The sequence below is a fragment of the Labeo rohita genome, unplaced genomic scaffold (genome assembly GCF_022985175.1).
Source record: "Labeo rohita strain BAU-BD-2019 unplaced genomic scaffold, IGBB_LRoh.1.0 scaffold_388, whole genome shotgun sequence".
Taxonomy (NCBI): domain Eukaryota; kingdom Metazoa; phylum Chordata; class Actinopteri; order Cypriniformes; family Cyprinidae; genus Labeo; species Labeo rohita.
In genome coordinates, this window is record NW_026129306.1 from 8634 (window position 1) to 24470 (window position 15837).

Below are 15837 nucleotides of genomic sequence, written 5' to 3' on the forward strand. Positions count from 1 at the left end.
GTGTATATTATTCTTCTATTACATCATATAGATATTTGTACTAGCATTTAATGCCACAGTTTAATAGGTAAACAAATTTATCAGAGACAGAAATTCAACAAACAAACACACACACAGTTAGACTTATATTTGTGCATGTAACATGAGTCGATCTATGGAATGTGTCGTGAATGTTTCGTCCAACGGTGTTTGTTTCACAGGCTTTTGGCTGCTTTATTTTTTACTAAGCACCAGATCACGCTGTTTTGGAAACTGCATGGAAAGGAATCAAGTTCCTTGGCAGTTTTGGCAGTGTATCCATTGGTAATCTCTTTGGTGTGTGTCAACAGCTGCCTGAACTCAAATCGGTATTTCATGTTGTTTCATTTTATTTGTAGTTGCTTCAGGTTGCTTTGTATTGGGTCCTGGTCACCCTCAGAAATTCATGCCAGTCAGAGACTTTGACAGACTTTGCCACAGTGTTGACATTACGAGTAAATGCACAAAAGGTTGGTGAAAACGTCTCGGTTACGTATGTTAACCCTTGTTCCCTGATGGAGGGAACGGAGACGTTGTGTCGAGTAGTGTACGACACTAGGGGTCGCTCTTGAGAGCCCAAACACCTCTGACAGTTTTGAGAAAGGCCAATGAAAACTGGGTGTGCAGATTTTGCATAGCTGGCTACTCCCCGGCCATCCGGGTATAAATAGGGCAGCGTGTGCATCTGCTCACTCGTTCTGATCTGAGGAGCCGAGCGTCTCAGATCACTCAGGGGCGGTCCAGAGATGTGGCATGGAGGACACAACGTCTCCGTTCCCTCCATCAGGGAACGAGGGTTACCATACGTAACCGAGACGTTCCCTATCTGTCGTACACTCCGAGTTGTGTCGAGTAGTGTACGACACTAGGGGTCCCCGTAAAAACACGCCACATATCTGGCCGCGTCACGAGTGATAAGTGCAGAAGTAACAGGCCAACGTGTTAACGTAAGTGCAGCTCACCTCCTCTGTGACCATCCAACGCAGACATACTGACCGAGTGTCCAAGGGCTGAGTGTCTGGTGACACGATGGTGTGATGTTCACACGGAATGTGCCCTGGTGCCACGCCTACCTGGGGACTCGAGTATGAAGCCAGTGCTGCAGCGGTCTCATGTGCATCAAACCCAGCAGCGTGACCACGGCTGAGGATGCCATGTGCCCTAGGAGCCTCTGAACCTGTTTTAGGGGGACCGTAGACCCGCATCTGAGTGTTGCCACACACCTCAGAACTGACTGTGCAAGCTCTGGGGAGAGACGCGCAGACATACTGTCCGAGTCCAGCTCTACACCGAGAAAAGAGATCCTCTATGCCGGGGAGAGTTTGCTCTTTTCCCAGTTGACCCGAAGTCCCAACTGAGCCAAACCATATCCCACGAGTGAGCTAGGATTAGCCAGTCGTCGAGATAATTGAGAATGCCTATGCCCATTTCCCTGAGGGGGGGAAAGGGCGGCCTCCACTACCTTCGTAAAAACCCGGGGGCGACAGGGCGAGGCCGAAGGGAAGAACCTTGTACTGATAAGCCCGTCCTTCGAAGGCAAACCGCAGAAACGGCCTGTGTCTTGGAAGGATCGAGACATGAAAGTACGCGTCCTTCAGGTCTATAGCCACAAACCAATCTTGAACTCTGACGCACGTAAGGATGTGCTTGAGGGTTAACATCTTGAACGGGAGCTTGAGTAGGGCCCGATTCAAAACCCTCAGATCCAAGATTGGTCTGAGTCCGCCACCCTTCTTGGGTACAATGAAGTAGGGGCTGTAGAACCCTTTCTTCATTTCGGCTGAGGGGACAGTTTCTATCGCACCCTACGCCAGAAGGACTGCGATTTCCACCCGAAGAAAATCGCAGTCCACCCGCGGTGTTGGAGCCCTGAACTGAGGTAGTGAGAACACCACGGAACTTGGGCGGACGACGTGCAAACTGGATAGCATAGCCGAGCCGAATGGTCCTGAGGAGCCAGCGGGAAGGATTGGGGAGATTCAGCCAATCCAAAAAATTCTCCGCTAGGGGTCTCAGAGGAGTTACATTCGGCGTACCAAGGGTGGGGGTACCGTCGCTGGGAAGACAGCGTGTGGCCGGAGGTGAGAAGCCCCGGACCGCACTGGCTGTTCTGCCCAGGGAGTTCGTTCCATGAGAGCTGTGCAGAAGATCCACCCGAGAGGGAAGATCGTCTGAACAAGCTTGTTGTCTCAGAGCATACGGGAGCACAGGTGGTGTGCGACCGCATGTCCTGGATAGAGAAAACAGCATCCGACCATTGTGTAGAGGATCGGAGGTGCTGTGCATTGTGCCCAGAGAAGAAGGAAATTGCTCTTTTATTGACCAAGTGGTGGCCGTCTGCCAGGTGGCAGACAGCCGGGTAGAAGCTGAATCCAGCGCTCATCCCCTCGTTGAGTGTGGATCCGGACAGGTCAGACGATCCTCCTTCCCTGGGCTGCCCGTCTCAGGAATGCTTTTAAGCCTGACGAGGGTTCTTAGTGGCATGAGAACGGGCTGGCGGTGCCACCTTCCTACAAGTACTGGACCGTTGGACGGGTCTAGCTGCAGGACCGGCAGACTACGGGGCCTGAGCTACCCTCGTAGGGGGTCTCCCTCGGCGGGGGGCAGGCGGAGGTTGCTGCGTCGGCTGAGCTGGGCTGGCGCTCGCTGCACGCAGAGGCAGGATGTGTCTGATGGCCTCCGTCTGCTGCTTTACTGCGGAGAACTGCTGGGCAAACTCCTCCACTGTTTCTCCGAAGAGACTAGCCTGGGAAATGGGAGCGTCAAGAAAGCGCACTTTCTCAGCATCTCGCATCTTGGCCAGGTTCAGCCATAGGTGGTGCTCCTGGACTACCATAGTGGACATCGCCCTCCCCAGAGCTTGCGCCGTAACCTTCGTAGCCCGTAGGGCATAGTCGGTCGCTGAGCGCAGCTCGTGTAATAACTCTGGGTCAGGAACACCCTCGTGCAGGTCTTTGAGAACCTTAGCCTGATAGACCTGCAAAATCGCCATGGCGTGCAGGGCGGACGGACCCAGAGGCCGCATAAGCCTTCGCTACAAGCGCAGACGAAAACTTACAGGCCCTGGACGGGAGTCTTGGGCGGCCCCTCTAGGAGGCAGCGTTTTGCGGGCACAAGTGCATCGCAACCGCTTTCTCCACCTGGGGGACCTCCGTATACCCCCTCGCTGGACCGCCCTCGAGGGTGGTGAGGGACGGGGAGTTAGCGTGTCGTGAACGAGCCGACAGAGGGGCTTTCCACGACTTCGTTAACTCCTCATGCACTTCCGGGAAAAACGGGACCGGGGAGGAACGTGGCCTCGAGTCACGTCCACTGCCCAGGAACCAGTCATCCAGCCTCGAAGGCTCAGGGCTGGGCGGGGGAACCCACACAACCCCAATCTCCTTGGCTGCCCGTTTTAGTGCGGCAGCCATTTCGGCATCTGCCGCAGACTGAGATTCCACCGCCGGAGCGGCGAGTTCAGTTGCGACGTCAGCCTCTGACGGCTCTCCCTCCGATGCTACCGAAACTGACTATTTTTCAGAAGAAACTCTTATCTCAGTCATTTCCACTTTAAACATGTTCCTCTTTTTAATACACATAACATTCTCTGGACCACAAAACCAGTCTTAAATATCCCGGGTAAATAAATTGACCCTTATGACTGGTTTTGTGGTCCATGGTCACATATCATCTTAAAATGATATTATTGGTAAAGATTAGAGAAGTATATGTTTTAAATTAGAATGAATATTGTTTTGTGATTATTAAACAGTCAAATTGTCTTTTAATTTAAACAAAAACATTATTCAGTATGATATTTGGCCTCTATGGGATACTTGATTTTGATTGGCCAGTGCTGTCATCATGTGGTCGAATTATTTCAAACTCCATATGCATGATGACATTTTGGATTCTGACCTTTGTATTTCACCAAACTGTAAGTAGTTTGATTCACTGTTTTTGACACAGGACTTTAAAAGAACAGAAGCAAAAATAAGCAGTCATTGTTTAGGATGTGTGTTTTGCTGACTATTTTTCAGAAGAAAAACCTTATCGCAGTCATTTCCACTTTAAACATGTTCCTCTTTATTAATACATGCAGCAGTGTGTGATCACTCTATTCCATTCTCTGTTTTTATGGCACATATCACAGTCCTGCAGAGCATATCATCTCAAAAAGACCTGCTCTATATTATTAAACAGTCAAATTGTCTTTTAATTTAAACAAAAACATTATTCAGTATGATATTTGGCCTCTATGGGATACTTGATTTTGATTGGCCAGTGCTGTCATCATGTGGTCGAATTATTTCAAACTCCATATGAATAGCGACATTTTGGATTCTGAACTTTGTATTTCACCAAACTGTAAGTAGTTGGATTCACTGTTTTTGACACAGGACTTTAAAAGAACAGAAGCAAAAATAAGCAGTCATTGTTTAGGATGTGTGTTTTGCTGACTATTTTTCAGAAGAAAAACCTTATCGCAGTCATTTCCACTTTAAACATGTTCCTCTTTATTAATACATGCAGCAGTGTGTGATCACTCTATTCCATTCTCTGTTTTTATGGCACATATCACAATCCTGCAGAGCATATCATCTCAAAAAGATATTATTACTAAAGATTAGAGAAGTATATGATATTTGGCCTTTGTGTGAATCTTTGTTTATGATTGGCCAGTGCTGTCATCATGTGGTCAAATTATTTCATGTCTCTGGTGTCACTCCACACAGCATCTTCTCACATAATAATATAAACCCTCATCAACATTTCAAGCAACTTCATTTTTAAGTAGTTTTGTGTCCTGATGGCCTTTTTGGTATTGATTTTGTGAAAATATTGACAGTACAATGTTCCTAATTTTTGCAAACAATAGACAATGTACTCTACAATTAGGGCTCCAGAAATGGATGTTTTGACTTCATACACCATAAGTTAATGTTCATAGTGAAGGATAAATAGAATGGATATTTAAATATTTTTTTTCTTTATATACTGCTTCTGTTAATCTTAACCTGCTCTATATTCATTTTTTAACTTCCAGTTTAACTGTAGGTAACCCTAACAAACTAATTTAATGTTATTATTAATTAATTACTTTTTTCTTTAAATATAAATATCTCACTATGACAGACTTTTGACATTATGAGTAAATGCATGGAAAGTGGGATGAAACTGTTCTTTTGTTGACTAATTAGCTTAATTACTGTACACTGTACTAATTAACTCTACATACCTACCTTACCATTAAAAAAAAAAAACAAAAAAAAAAAAAAAAAAAACACTCCACCTGAATCACGAGATTAACAACATTTTAGATTCAGACTGTTGAATTTCACCAATCAGTTAGTCGGCTAGTTTATGTCACGGAGGCTGGACGAGAAATGAATGGTCGAGATGAGTCCCCTTGTAGCGTGACGGACAACTCAAATGCGGAAGTCTCAGGTGAGCAGGTAAATCACGCAGTTTCTAGATTCTTCATCCGATCACTATTTTGAGATTTCCTGTTTATTAAGAAATCCGCAGTTCTAAAATGACACACAGACAGGTAGATAAGCGCTCCGTAAAGCATAGAGTTTATTTAACGTCAGTTGAAGCGATGAAGGGATGACGTGGAGTCACATGAACTCAATGTCTGGTGCAAAACAACACCTGCTTCCTGCTTAAAAATAGTTGCATCAGCTTTGAAGTTAGACTTGGTCCTCGTGACAAATCACGTGATCTGGTACGTGTGACAGTCATTTACGTCATTTATATCAACGTCAAGATTGGCTAACGGTTTGTACAGTTTTAATGAGTGTGTAAGGGGAAGTGTATGAGATCTCAGGTCCTGCAACTGGTAACCATTTCTTTTAAATTCTTCATTTTAGTCACTATTTTCACATTCCTGTTTATTTTAAATGGTCCTGCAGTGTACTAAAATGAGCTGCATTACTATTTCAATTAATATCATCTCATAAATGCATAATATTCATTTAAAATCAGCAAAATGTTGTTGAAAATGTTTTTGGCATGTCACACCACAGCATATTACAACTTCCCAAAAAAGCATTAAACGATCCAAAAATAGTTCTCATCAGCTTTGAAAGTTAAAGACTTGATTGTCATCACTCACAAATCTTACCATGATGCTATGTAATTTCTATTCAGTATAACACAACACCACCAGAGGTCAGTATCTGCGACCTGCTGACTGTACAGTAGTGAATCTATTCTATTCAGATGGACGTGTTTCTCTACTCAACACATTTAATCTCTCACACAAGTAGCTTCCTCACCATTTCTCCTCCATTAGACATAACATGACTATTTATTTGTAATGGTAACAGTGATTTGCTTAAAAGGTTTATAATGTTTGAAAATCTCCCACTGACCTGACGAGTTAAAAGCCATTCAAACTCAAACCACCAACAATTTTGTATTTGGATTTGCATGAAGAATTTAACATTCAAAATGAAACTTTGCAGATTTAATAACGTGTAAAAACCTAAAATATAAATTATTATATTTTTTATAATTGTGAGTCGAATCATCACAACGTGAGTCATTATTACTTATATAGAGTTATTTACATGATTCTAAAGACTTTTTGTACTTTTAAGTGATGCTAAAATACTGTTTTTTAGTTGCGTATTTGTAGTAATAATTCAGCTTTGCTGGTAATAGAGATGCATTGATCCTATATTAATTTATTTGTCAAGTTTCTTATCTGACACAACACTTTAAATATGATTTATAATTTAACACTGATAATATGTGATATTAGCAGAATAAACCAGGCACTTCAGCTCAATCACAGCAATGGAGGATTATTATGATATTTTGGAATATCCGATGAAAGTAAGTTCTTTGGTCTTCTACTTCCTGACCTTGATCCTCGGTGTTCCTGGAAACACATTTGTTGTGTATGTTGCTGGATTGAAGATGAAGAGGACCGTTAATACAGTTGGGTTTCTCAATCTAGCGATTGTCGACCTCTTGTGTTGTCTCTCCACTCTTTTCTATGCAACTAGAAGTGTTGTGGATGATCACTGGCTGTATAAATCCATCATGTGCAAGATTCTCCCCTTCATTATGCTCATCACCATGTTTGCCAGTGTTTTCACCTTGACCTTGATTAGTCTGGATCGGTTTACTCAGGTGATCACACCAGTTTGGGCTCAAAATCATCGCAGTCTGTTAATTGCACGACTGTCCTGTGTAGCGGCCTGGGTTCTGGCTTCAATTTTTAGTCTGCCTTTCATGATGTTAAGAGACACTTACACCGTATATAACAGAACACTCTGCCTGCATTATCAACCTGATGAAGAGCAGAATAAAATGTATGGAAGGTTAAGCATCATCAGATTTGTGTTTGGCTTTTTGGTTCATCTCATATGCATCACAACATGCTATGGATTCATCGCACGTAAGTTAGGCAGGAGTCATTTTCACTCTGGACGAGCGTTTCGCATCATGTTTCTGTAATCGTGGCCTTTTTTCTTTGCCGGCTGCCGTATCACACAGTGGACTTGATAATAATGTACGGAGAGAAATCAAGTTATTGGATAGCTTTGTCAGTGAATCCGTTGACCATCTCTTTGGCGTATTTCAACAGCTGTCTGAACCCCATTCTGTATGTTTTCATGGGGCAGGATTTTAAGAGCAATGTTAAACTTTCTCTAAGACGTGTGTTTGAAAGAGTTTTCTCTGAGTAGAGATTGTTCATAATTAGTGCAAATAGTTTTCTCATCCAGTAGTTCAATTGTGATAATCTTTAAGAACTTGCTGTTGTATTTGTGCTTATTTGGGCTGGTTAGTAAAGTTTGCAATCACTATGGCACATCTGGTAAGAATGCAAGTACTCAGATGTTTCTTCTTTAACATTTATTCTCCATTGTAGATGGGAGTACACAAGGGTGTGTGTGTGGTTCTTAAAGTATACATACAAGAATTGTAAATAAGAGAATTAATTATTACAATAAACATTCACAACCATATTAAGTCACTGTATAATATTAGTCACTGTATAATTACAATAATCAACATTATATACAGCCTTGCTCCGAGCGGGGCTCGAACCCGCGGACGTAACGTCATTAGCGCGATTCCGGCTGCCTTTTGTAAACAACATGACGATGCAATTTAGAACGTGATTCTGACGGTATTTATCCGCAAATAAACATATAATCCACATCACGCTTCTAATAAACGTGTAAGCAGTTGTCCAAAACACTCTATCACATTACTCACACAGGAAAACATGGCGATTGCTGGGATCGCGATCGTGGTACTCAAGCCTACGGTACTGCCGTTAACCTGCAGTCCGTGACTATCTTTAACAGCAACAATATACAGCATATTAACAATAAAGATAAGAACATTTGAACTTACTTTTAGCTGCACGCACAAACTGGAAATAAACTTTGTGGAGAACACTCATTTGGCTCCGCACTGAACTCTGCTGCCACGCACTTCTTTTTACTGTCTAGCGGAAATACTCCCACATTAAGCTTAAGCTTTACTGATTCGTATTTTGAGCTGTCAATCAAAGAAATCCACCAATGACTTTCACTGTCCGTTATTAGTTTTCATCCTTCAAAACACTTGCAATTCAGATATAATGCTTTAAAAGCAAAAGCCAAAAAAAAAAAAAAAAGTAGACACAGACACATTTGCTGAAAGTCGCCCAACTCTAAAATGACTCTAAAACATTAACATTATACTTTTGTGCGAAACTATATTAAAACAAAGTCTTCTGAAAAGCACTATATGAAGAGAAGTTCAAAGAAAAAAATCTCAGGATGGATGCGCACTTGTTTCTTTGACACACAAGTATAGGTTTTTACACTTTTAATGAACATGTAGGGGTAAGTGTATTGTATCTCAGGTCCTGCAACTGCTCAGCATTTCTTTTCAATTCTTTAACTTAAATTACCATTTTACTGCCACTATTCCATTCATTTTAATCACCATGTTTGCTAGTGTTTTCTCCTTCAGCTTGATTAATTTGGATCAGTTTACTCATGTGATCACACCGGTTTGGGCTTAAAATCATGGGCTTGAGAAAATTGTCTTTTAATTTAAACAAAAACAATATTCAGTATGATATTTGGCCTCTATGGGATACTTGATTTTGATTGGCCAGTGCTGTCATCATATGGTCAAATTATTTCAAACTCCATATAAATTACGACATTTTGGATTCAGACCTTTGTATTTGACCAAACTGTAAGTAGTTTGAGTCACTGTTTTTGACACGAGACTTCAAAAGAACAGAAGCAAAAATAAGCAGGCTCCGTTTAGGATGCGTGTTTTGCTGACTATTTTTCAGAAGAAAAACCTTCCTGCAGAGCATATCATCTCAAAAAGATATTATTACTAAATATTAGAGAAGTATGTTTTAAGTTAGAATTACTATTGTTTTATGAGCATTAAACAGTCAAATTGTCTTTTAAACAAAAACTTTATTCAATATGATATTTGGCCTTTGTGGGATACTTGATTTTGATTGGCCAGTGCTGTCAACATGTGGATCTAATTATTTCATGTCTCTGGTGTCACTCCACACAGCATCTTCTCACATAATAATATAAACCCACATCAACATTTTGAGAAACTTCATTCATTTTTAAGTAGTTTTGTGTCCTGATGGCCTTTTTGTTTTTTATTTAGTGAAAATATTGACAGTACAATGTTCCCAATTTTTGCAAACAATAGACAAAGTACTCTACAATTAGGGCTCCAGAAATGGATGTTTTGACTTCATACACCATAAGTTAATGTTCATAGTGAAGGATAAATAGAATGGAGATTTAAATATTTTTTTTTTCTTTATATACTGCTTCTGTTAACTTACAGTTAACAGAAGCATTCATTTTTAACTTTCAGTTTAACTGTAGGTAACCCTAATAAACTAATTTAATGTTATTATTAATTAATTAATTACTTTTTTCTTTAAATATAAATATCTCACTATGACAGACTTTTGACATTACGAGTAAATGCATGGAAAGTGGGATGAAACGGTTCTTTTGTTGAGTCACTATTTTCACATTCCTGTTTATTTTAAACGGTCCTGCAGTGTACTAAAATGAGCTGCATTACTATTTCAATTAATATCATCTCATAAATGCATAATATTCATTTAAAATCAGCAAAATGTTGTTGAAAATGTTTTTGGCATGTCACACCACAGCATATTACAACTTCCCAAAAAGCATTAAACGATCCAAAAATAGTTCTCATCAGCTTTGAACGTAATCATATTAGGGATGTAACGATATGAAAATTTCCTATCACGATTATAGTGACCAAAATGATCACGGTTATTAGTATTATCACGGTATTGTTAAAATGTGCTGGAAGTGTTCGAAAAGTACTAATACGTAACATACTTCACCAAGTTTTACATTTAAAAATCAACAAACAATAAATAAAATGGGATTTTGTTTACCTAATCAGTAAAACAATAACAGTACTAATGATGTCATGATTTTAAATGACAACATGACTGACATATGGCATGTTCAAACATCTAAAGTAAATGATCAAATAAAGCTTTGAAAACGTTTCATAAAAGGCGAACCTCACATTTCAGCCCTTAAAGAAAAGAGTTAAGTCAAAATAATAACTGATTAATAATTGATTGTGTTTTTTATCTGCTCCATAAATCTAGATAACTTATCTGAATTGTTTAAATGTGTAGAATCCACATAAGCTCGTTTTTCATCAACTGGTCAAAATATAGGCTACAGCAAGGGCAGGACAATTTGGTCTGTTTTTTGGCCAGACAAAAACTGCACACAAGCTGAATGTAAATGTAAAAGTCTCTGTAAATCCACTGTGTCACTAGATGGCGCTTATGGAAAAGCTGAATTACAGCTGTTTCCATGAACTTTGTGTATAAAGCAGTATTGCGATCAAGAACACTACTTTAGATGTTACATGGAGTAAAGATGGTAACAAAATGACATCGAATCTTTTCTGAAGACAATCAGAACCTTCAGAGGTACATTCATATAATTAATTAATTAATTCATATATTCATTATATTTCTATAATTCCTGATTTATGTTTCTGCCGGTGGGTGCTCAACCCCCAATTGCGAAGTGAAACGCACGGACTGCAAATACATTAGTTACCAAATACAAACATTTTTTTCTATGAGGGTTGCGCTTCACTAAATAAAATGATTTAATAAATACCTGTTTACAATAAGCACTTAATCGCGCGTGGACAGGACAAAGTTTGAGGGCGCATATGTAATATCTGAGGGAGCGATCTGAGGGAGCAATCATATATTTGGGAGAGCAAGCCCGCTGCGGTCCGAGAGATTCATGCTGGCACCCGCTCGTATTACAATAATGCACTCTTTGCATTTGCAAATAAAATAACGCCAAAGCTGCTTCAAATGAACGATGAATGAGAATTGAGTCGTAAAAGCTGCAATCCATTTCTTATTTCTTACTTTTTTTCCGTGCGTGCTCGATCATTTCCGTGGGGATCGGCGCCTATGCCGTTAGCATAGGCATCCTTTTAAAACATCCCAGCTTTTCCGTCGTCTTTTCACACAAAACGAAACTACTCTGTGTGCCGTGCGCAGATGAGACTCTGTGCTTTATGCTGGACAGTATTTATTTATCATCAGTTGTTCAAATCGTGGTAATCAGATACGGTTTTAATGATAATTAAAATATGAAACGGTAATACTAACCGTGGGGAATTTTATTTATTTGATTTATCGTCAAACCGGTAATCGTTACATCCCTAAATCGTATGTGATTGTTTCACCACAGGGTGCCAGTGCTCTATAGTGGCCTAATCGCGACGCTGCAGTTTGTGAGATCTGATGAATAAGATCATAATGATCCTTTATTTATCTGTATTAAATATGTTAGTCACTATTCCGTGTCTCATTCTGTTATCATTTCACTGTATGTAGTCTAATGCCAAAATATGAATATTCAATAGTCGCACTGTCAGCGTGTTACTATTAAAAAATTATGTAAACCCTAGTGAAAAAAACCCCAGCATATGCTGGTAGGTAGGTTTTGATGCTGGTTTAAGCTGGTCCTTTGCTGGTTTTTGCTGGTCATGTTGCTGGTCATACAGCAGGAATGAAATATGATCAGTAAAAGAAAAATACCATTTGTGTGAGAATGCGGCAAGTTAGTGGGGAAATATATTTATTTATTTATTATTCAGAATGCAAATACCAAAGGGAAATATATTTATAGTAACCTTTCAGCAGGTTGAATATGATTCATGTTAACGCAGAGAATGTGATTAATTGTTTTTTTTTTTAAAGAAATGCTTTAAAATGTAGTAATAATCTGGGTTCTGGTATGCGGTATGACAGAAGTGACCTGTTCTTTTGAACATGTAGAAGGGAAGAGTACGGCCTGATCACCCAAACTTCAAAGTATGTTTTGATAAAGATTATGGAAGTTTGCTTGCAATAATCAATTTATGTTGTCATATATGATTTATTCTTTATTCGTTTATTCATTTAGAATCATTAATCATTTTATCATTTTATTATTCCATTTAATCATTTACAATAATCATTATAATCATTTATATATTCATTTTATTGATTCATTAATTGATTAGTAATTCATATTATATTATAGCTGTTTTTTTTGTATATATTTTTTCCATTGTTGTTTAGTCTTATGACTGTGTGGCTTCAAGGGCTGTTTGTCTTCATGAATAAGAGATACAAGGGAATGTTGATGGAAACTCAAGGTTTATGGGATGTTGTTGTGAACCAGTTTGGTATAACAATGCTTGTTGAATTTGTGTTCTCCAGACGTAGTTTGAGCATTGAGACATACGCAACTAAGACTATTCAATAAACTCTGCTCCTTTTTATCATCATTACTTCGTCTCCTGCTTCTGCTCTTTTCTGGCTTTCATCTGTCAACTTCCTAACTGACAGAAACCTGCTGTTAGTGGGGTTGGGGTAACTACAGCTTGCTGACTAGTTGTTCTGTTACCGGAAAGACTGATATTTTCTGACGGGATCTGGTGTCTGGGGCTGGATCCTAATTGTCTGGCGTGGGGACCTGATCTAACACATGAGAAACCATCTGTATGTAGGTGTGCTGAACACTAACCGGAAACTAAATTTACATTTATGAATGGCTGTAAACAATTGTGAATGTAAATACAATGTGAACAATGTTGACTTGCATTTGTTTGACTTCATTTCTATTTATTTATTTAATTTATGGTTAAATTGCTGTTTGTAGTCCGACATTAATATTTTTAAAATGTATGAATTCCAATGTGTAACGGAAGTCTTAACCAGCTTTACATAGAGTTGGTCATGATATTTCACAACTCAACTCAACTCGTTTGAAATGTTGGTGAAAGCTGATGAAGTGATAAAATTGAAGAAGTGGTATAAAGTCTTGAACATTAGGGAAGAAAACATTTACCAGGATAATTGTGAATTGAATCATCACAACGTGAGTCATAATTACTTGTATAGAATTATTTATATACTTTTAAAGCATGCAAAAATAGCATTGTTTGGTTGCATATTTGTAATTATAATTCATCTTTGCCAATAATAGAAATGCATTGATCAAATACTCATTTATTCATCAAGATTTTTGACACAACACTTTACATATAACTAATAATTTTACACTGACAGTATGTGATATTAGCAGGATAAACCAGGCACTTCAGCTCAATCACAACAATGGAGGATTATTATGATATTTTGGAATATCCAATGTGGCTGATTTCTCTGGTCTTCTACTTCCTGACCTTGACCCTCGGTGTTCCTGGAAACACATTTGTTGTGTATGTTGCTGGATTTAAGATGAAGAGGACCGTTAATACAGTTGGGTTTCTCAATCTAGCGATTGCCGACCTCTTGTGTTGCCTCTCCACTCTTTTCTACGCATCTACGAGCATTGTGGATAGACACTAGCCGTATGGATCCTTCATGTGCAAGATTCTCCCCTTCATAATGTTCATCACCATGTTTGCCAGTGTTTTCACCTTGAGCTTGGTTAGTCTGGATCGGTTTACGCAGGTGATCACACCGGTTTGGGCTCAAAATCATCGCAGTCTGTTAATTGCACGACTGTCCTGTGTAGCGGCCTGGGTTCTGGCTTCAATTCTTAGTCTGCCTGACATGATGGTAAGAAACACTTACACAGTAAATGACACAACATACTGCCCGTATCATCTACCTGATGAAGACAGTTTTAAAATGTATGGAAGGTTAAGTGTCATCAGATTTGTGTTTTGCTTTTTGGTTCCTCTCATATGCATCACAACATGCTATGGATTCATCGCACGCAAGTTAGGCAGGAGTCATTTTCACTCTGGACGAGCGTTTCGCGTCATGTTGGCTGTAATCGTGGCCTTTTTTCTGTGCTGGTTGCCGTATCACACAGTGAATTTGATAATAATATACGGAGAGGAATCAAGTTCTTGGACAGCTTTGGCAGTGAATCCGTTGACCATCTCTTTGGCGTATTTCAACAGCTGTCTGAACCCCATTCTGTATGTTTTCATGGGGCAGGATTTTAAGAGCAATGTTAAACTTTCTCTAAGACGTGTTTTTGAAAGAGTTTTCTCTGATGAAGGAACACAGATGTCACAAACCACCCAGTCACTGCAAATGCAGTCAGTGTAGTGAAGATATCAACTCATTCATTTAAAGTTTAAGTAATTTTTCTATGCCAAACAATGCTGTTTCAAACAAGATTTGTTCCACTTGCTTTTAATATTTTGTTAGCTAATGCAATTCATTTGACTAATTTGATTTAATTTTTTGTATTATCCTCAGAGTAATTTTCTAGACCAAATACTCGTGTGAAGTATCTTGACATTTAAAAAACCTGAAGATATGCAAAATGTCTTTCAATAGGAAGTGTCCACTCTGGATTCTTTTTTGTCTGGAAGTTATAAAATGCATTAAGTGCATCTAAAATGATCTGTTCTAAAATGGCTGCAATAAAATGTAGATATATATATTTTTTTATGCTACAGTGAGATTCCTGATTAACAATGCTCATGTAACGTGGAGAGGGAGGCGAGAGACGAGCGGATCCAAATGCAAACTTTTATTGAAGGGATGTGACATAGGCATGGTCAGGCAGGCAGGGTCAATCAATGGCAGACAGGTGTGTAGACGGAGAGACAAGAGTAATCCGTAACGGGCGAGGGTCAATACAGCGGCGAACGTTATCCTTACGAGGGCTAGGCAAGAGAGTGGTCAAACAGGCGAGAGATCAAAACGAGACAACGACAGGAAAACTAGACATAGGGAAACTCGGGGAAACGCTTTGTATGAATGCTACGCAAAACAATACTCGGCCAGGAGTGACAGGAAGACCGGGGTATTTATACAGTCCGTGATTGGTGCAAATAGTAAGAGCAGTGGCTGATGGGAAGTGTAGTCCGGGGTGTAGTGTGGCAGTCCGTGCGTGACAAAACGCGAGAGCGACGTCTGGTGGTGAGCGGTCCGCAGCTCACCGACCAGATCATAACATAGCCCCCCCCCAAAGAGCGGCTTCCAGACGCTCCAAACAAACCACAGTCCAAGGGAGCGGTGGGGCGGGGGTTAGACAGAGCAAGGGCCGGAGGGCCAGATCCCTGCGGAGGCCCCGGTGATTGAGGCAGGACCGGCAGGGCAGGAGACCTCCAGGGCGGAGCCGGAGGCGGAGTAGGCAGTGCAAGAACCCTCCAGGGCGGAGCCGGAGGCGGAACAGGCGGCGCTAGAGCCCTCCAGGGCGGAGCCGGAGGCAGAGCAGGTGGCGCTAGAGCCCTCCAGGGCGGAGCCGGAGGCAGAGCAGGTGGCGCTAGAGCCCTCCAGGGCGGTGCCGG

The 15837-nt window shown here is 40.4% G+C and overlaps 1 protein-coding gene across 1 annotated transcript; it reads left to right on the top strand.

Annotated features, from left to right (window-relative positions):
* Positions 1–6783: 6783 nt before the first annotated feature.
* LOC127160565 (C3a anaphylatoxin chemotactic receptor-like) lies at positions 6784–14738 on the top strand. Its single transcript, XM_051103203.1, has 2 exons — positions 6784–7143; positions 14036–14738. The coding sequence occupies exons 1-2, from the start codon at positions 6805–6807 to the stop codon at positions 14642–14644; spliced, it is 948 nt and encodes a 315-aa protein (XP_050959160.1). The 5' UTR covers positions 6784–6804; the 3' UTR covers positions 14645–14738.
* Positions 14739–15837: the final 1099 nt, after the last annotated feature.

Excerpts from the sequence above, each read along its gene's own strand:
- LOC127160565 (XM_051103203.1), top strand. The coding sequence starts at position 6,805 with ATGGAGGATTATTATGATATTTTGGAATATCCGATGAAAGTAAGTTCT. Across the intron at positions 7,144-14,035 it reads GTCTGGATCGGTTTACTCAG|GTGATCACACCGGTTTGGGC; the intron begins GTGATCACACCA and ends CGGTTTACGCAG.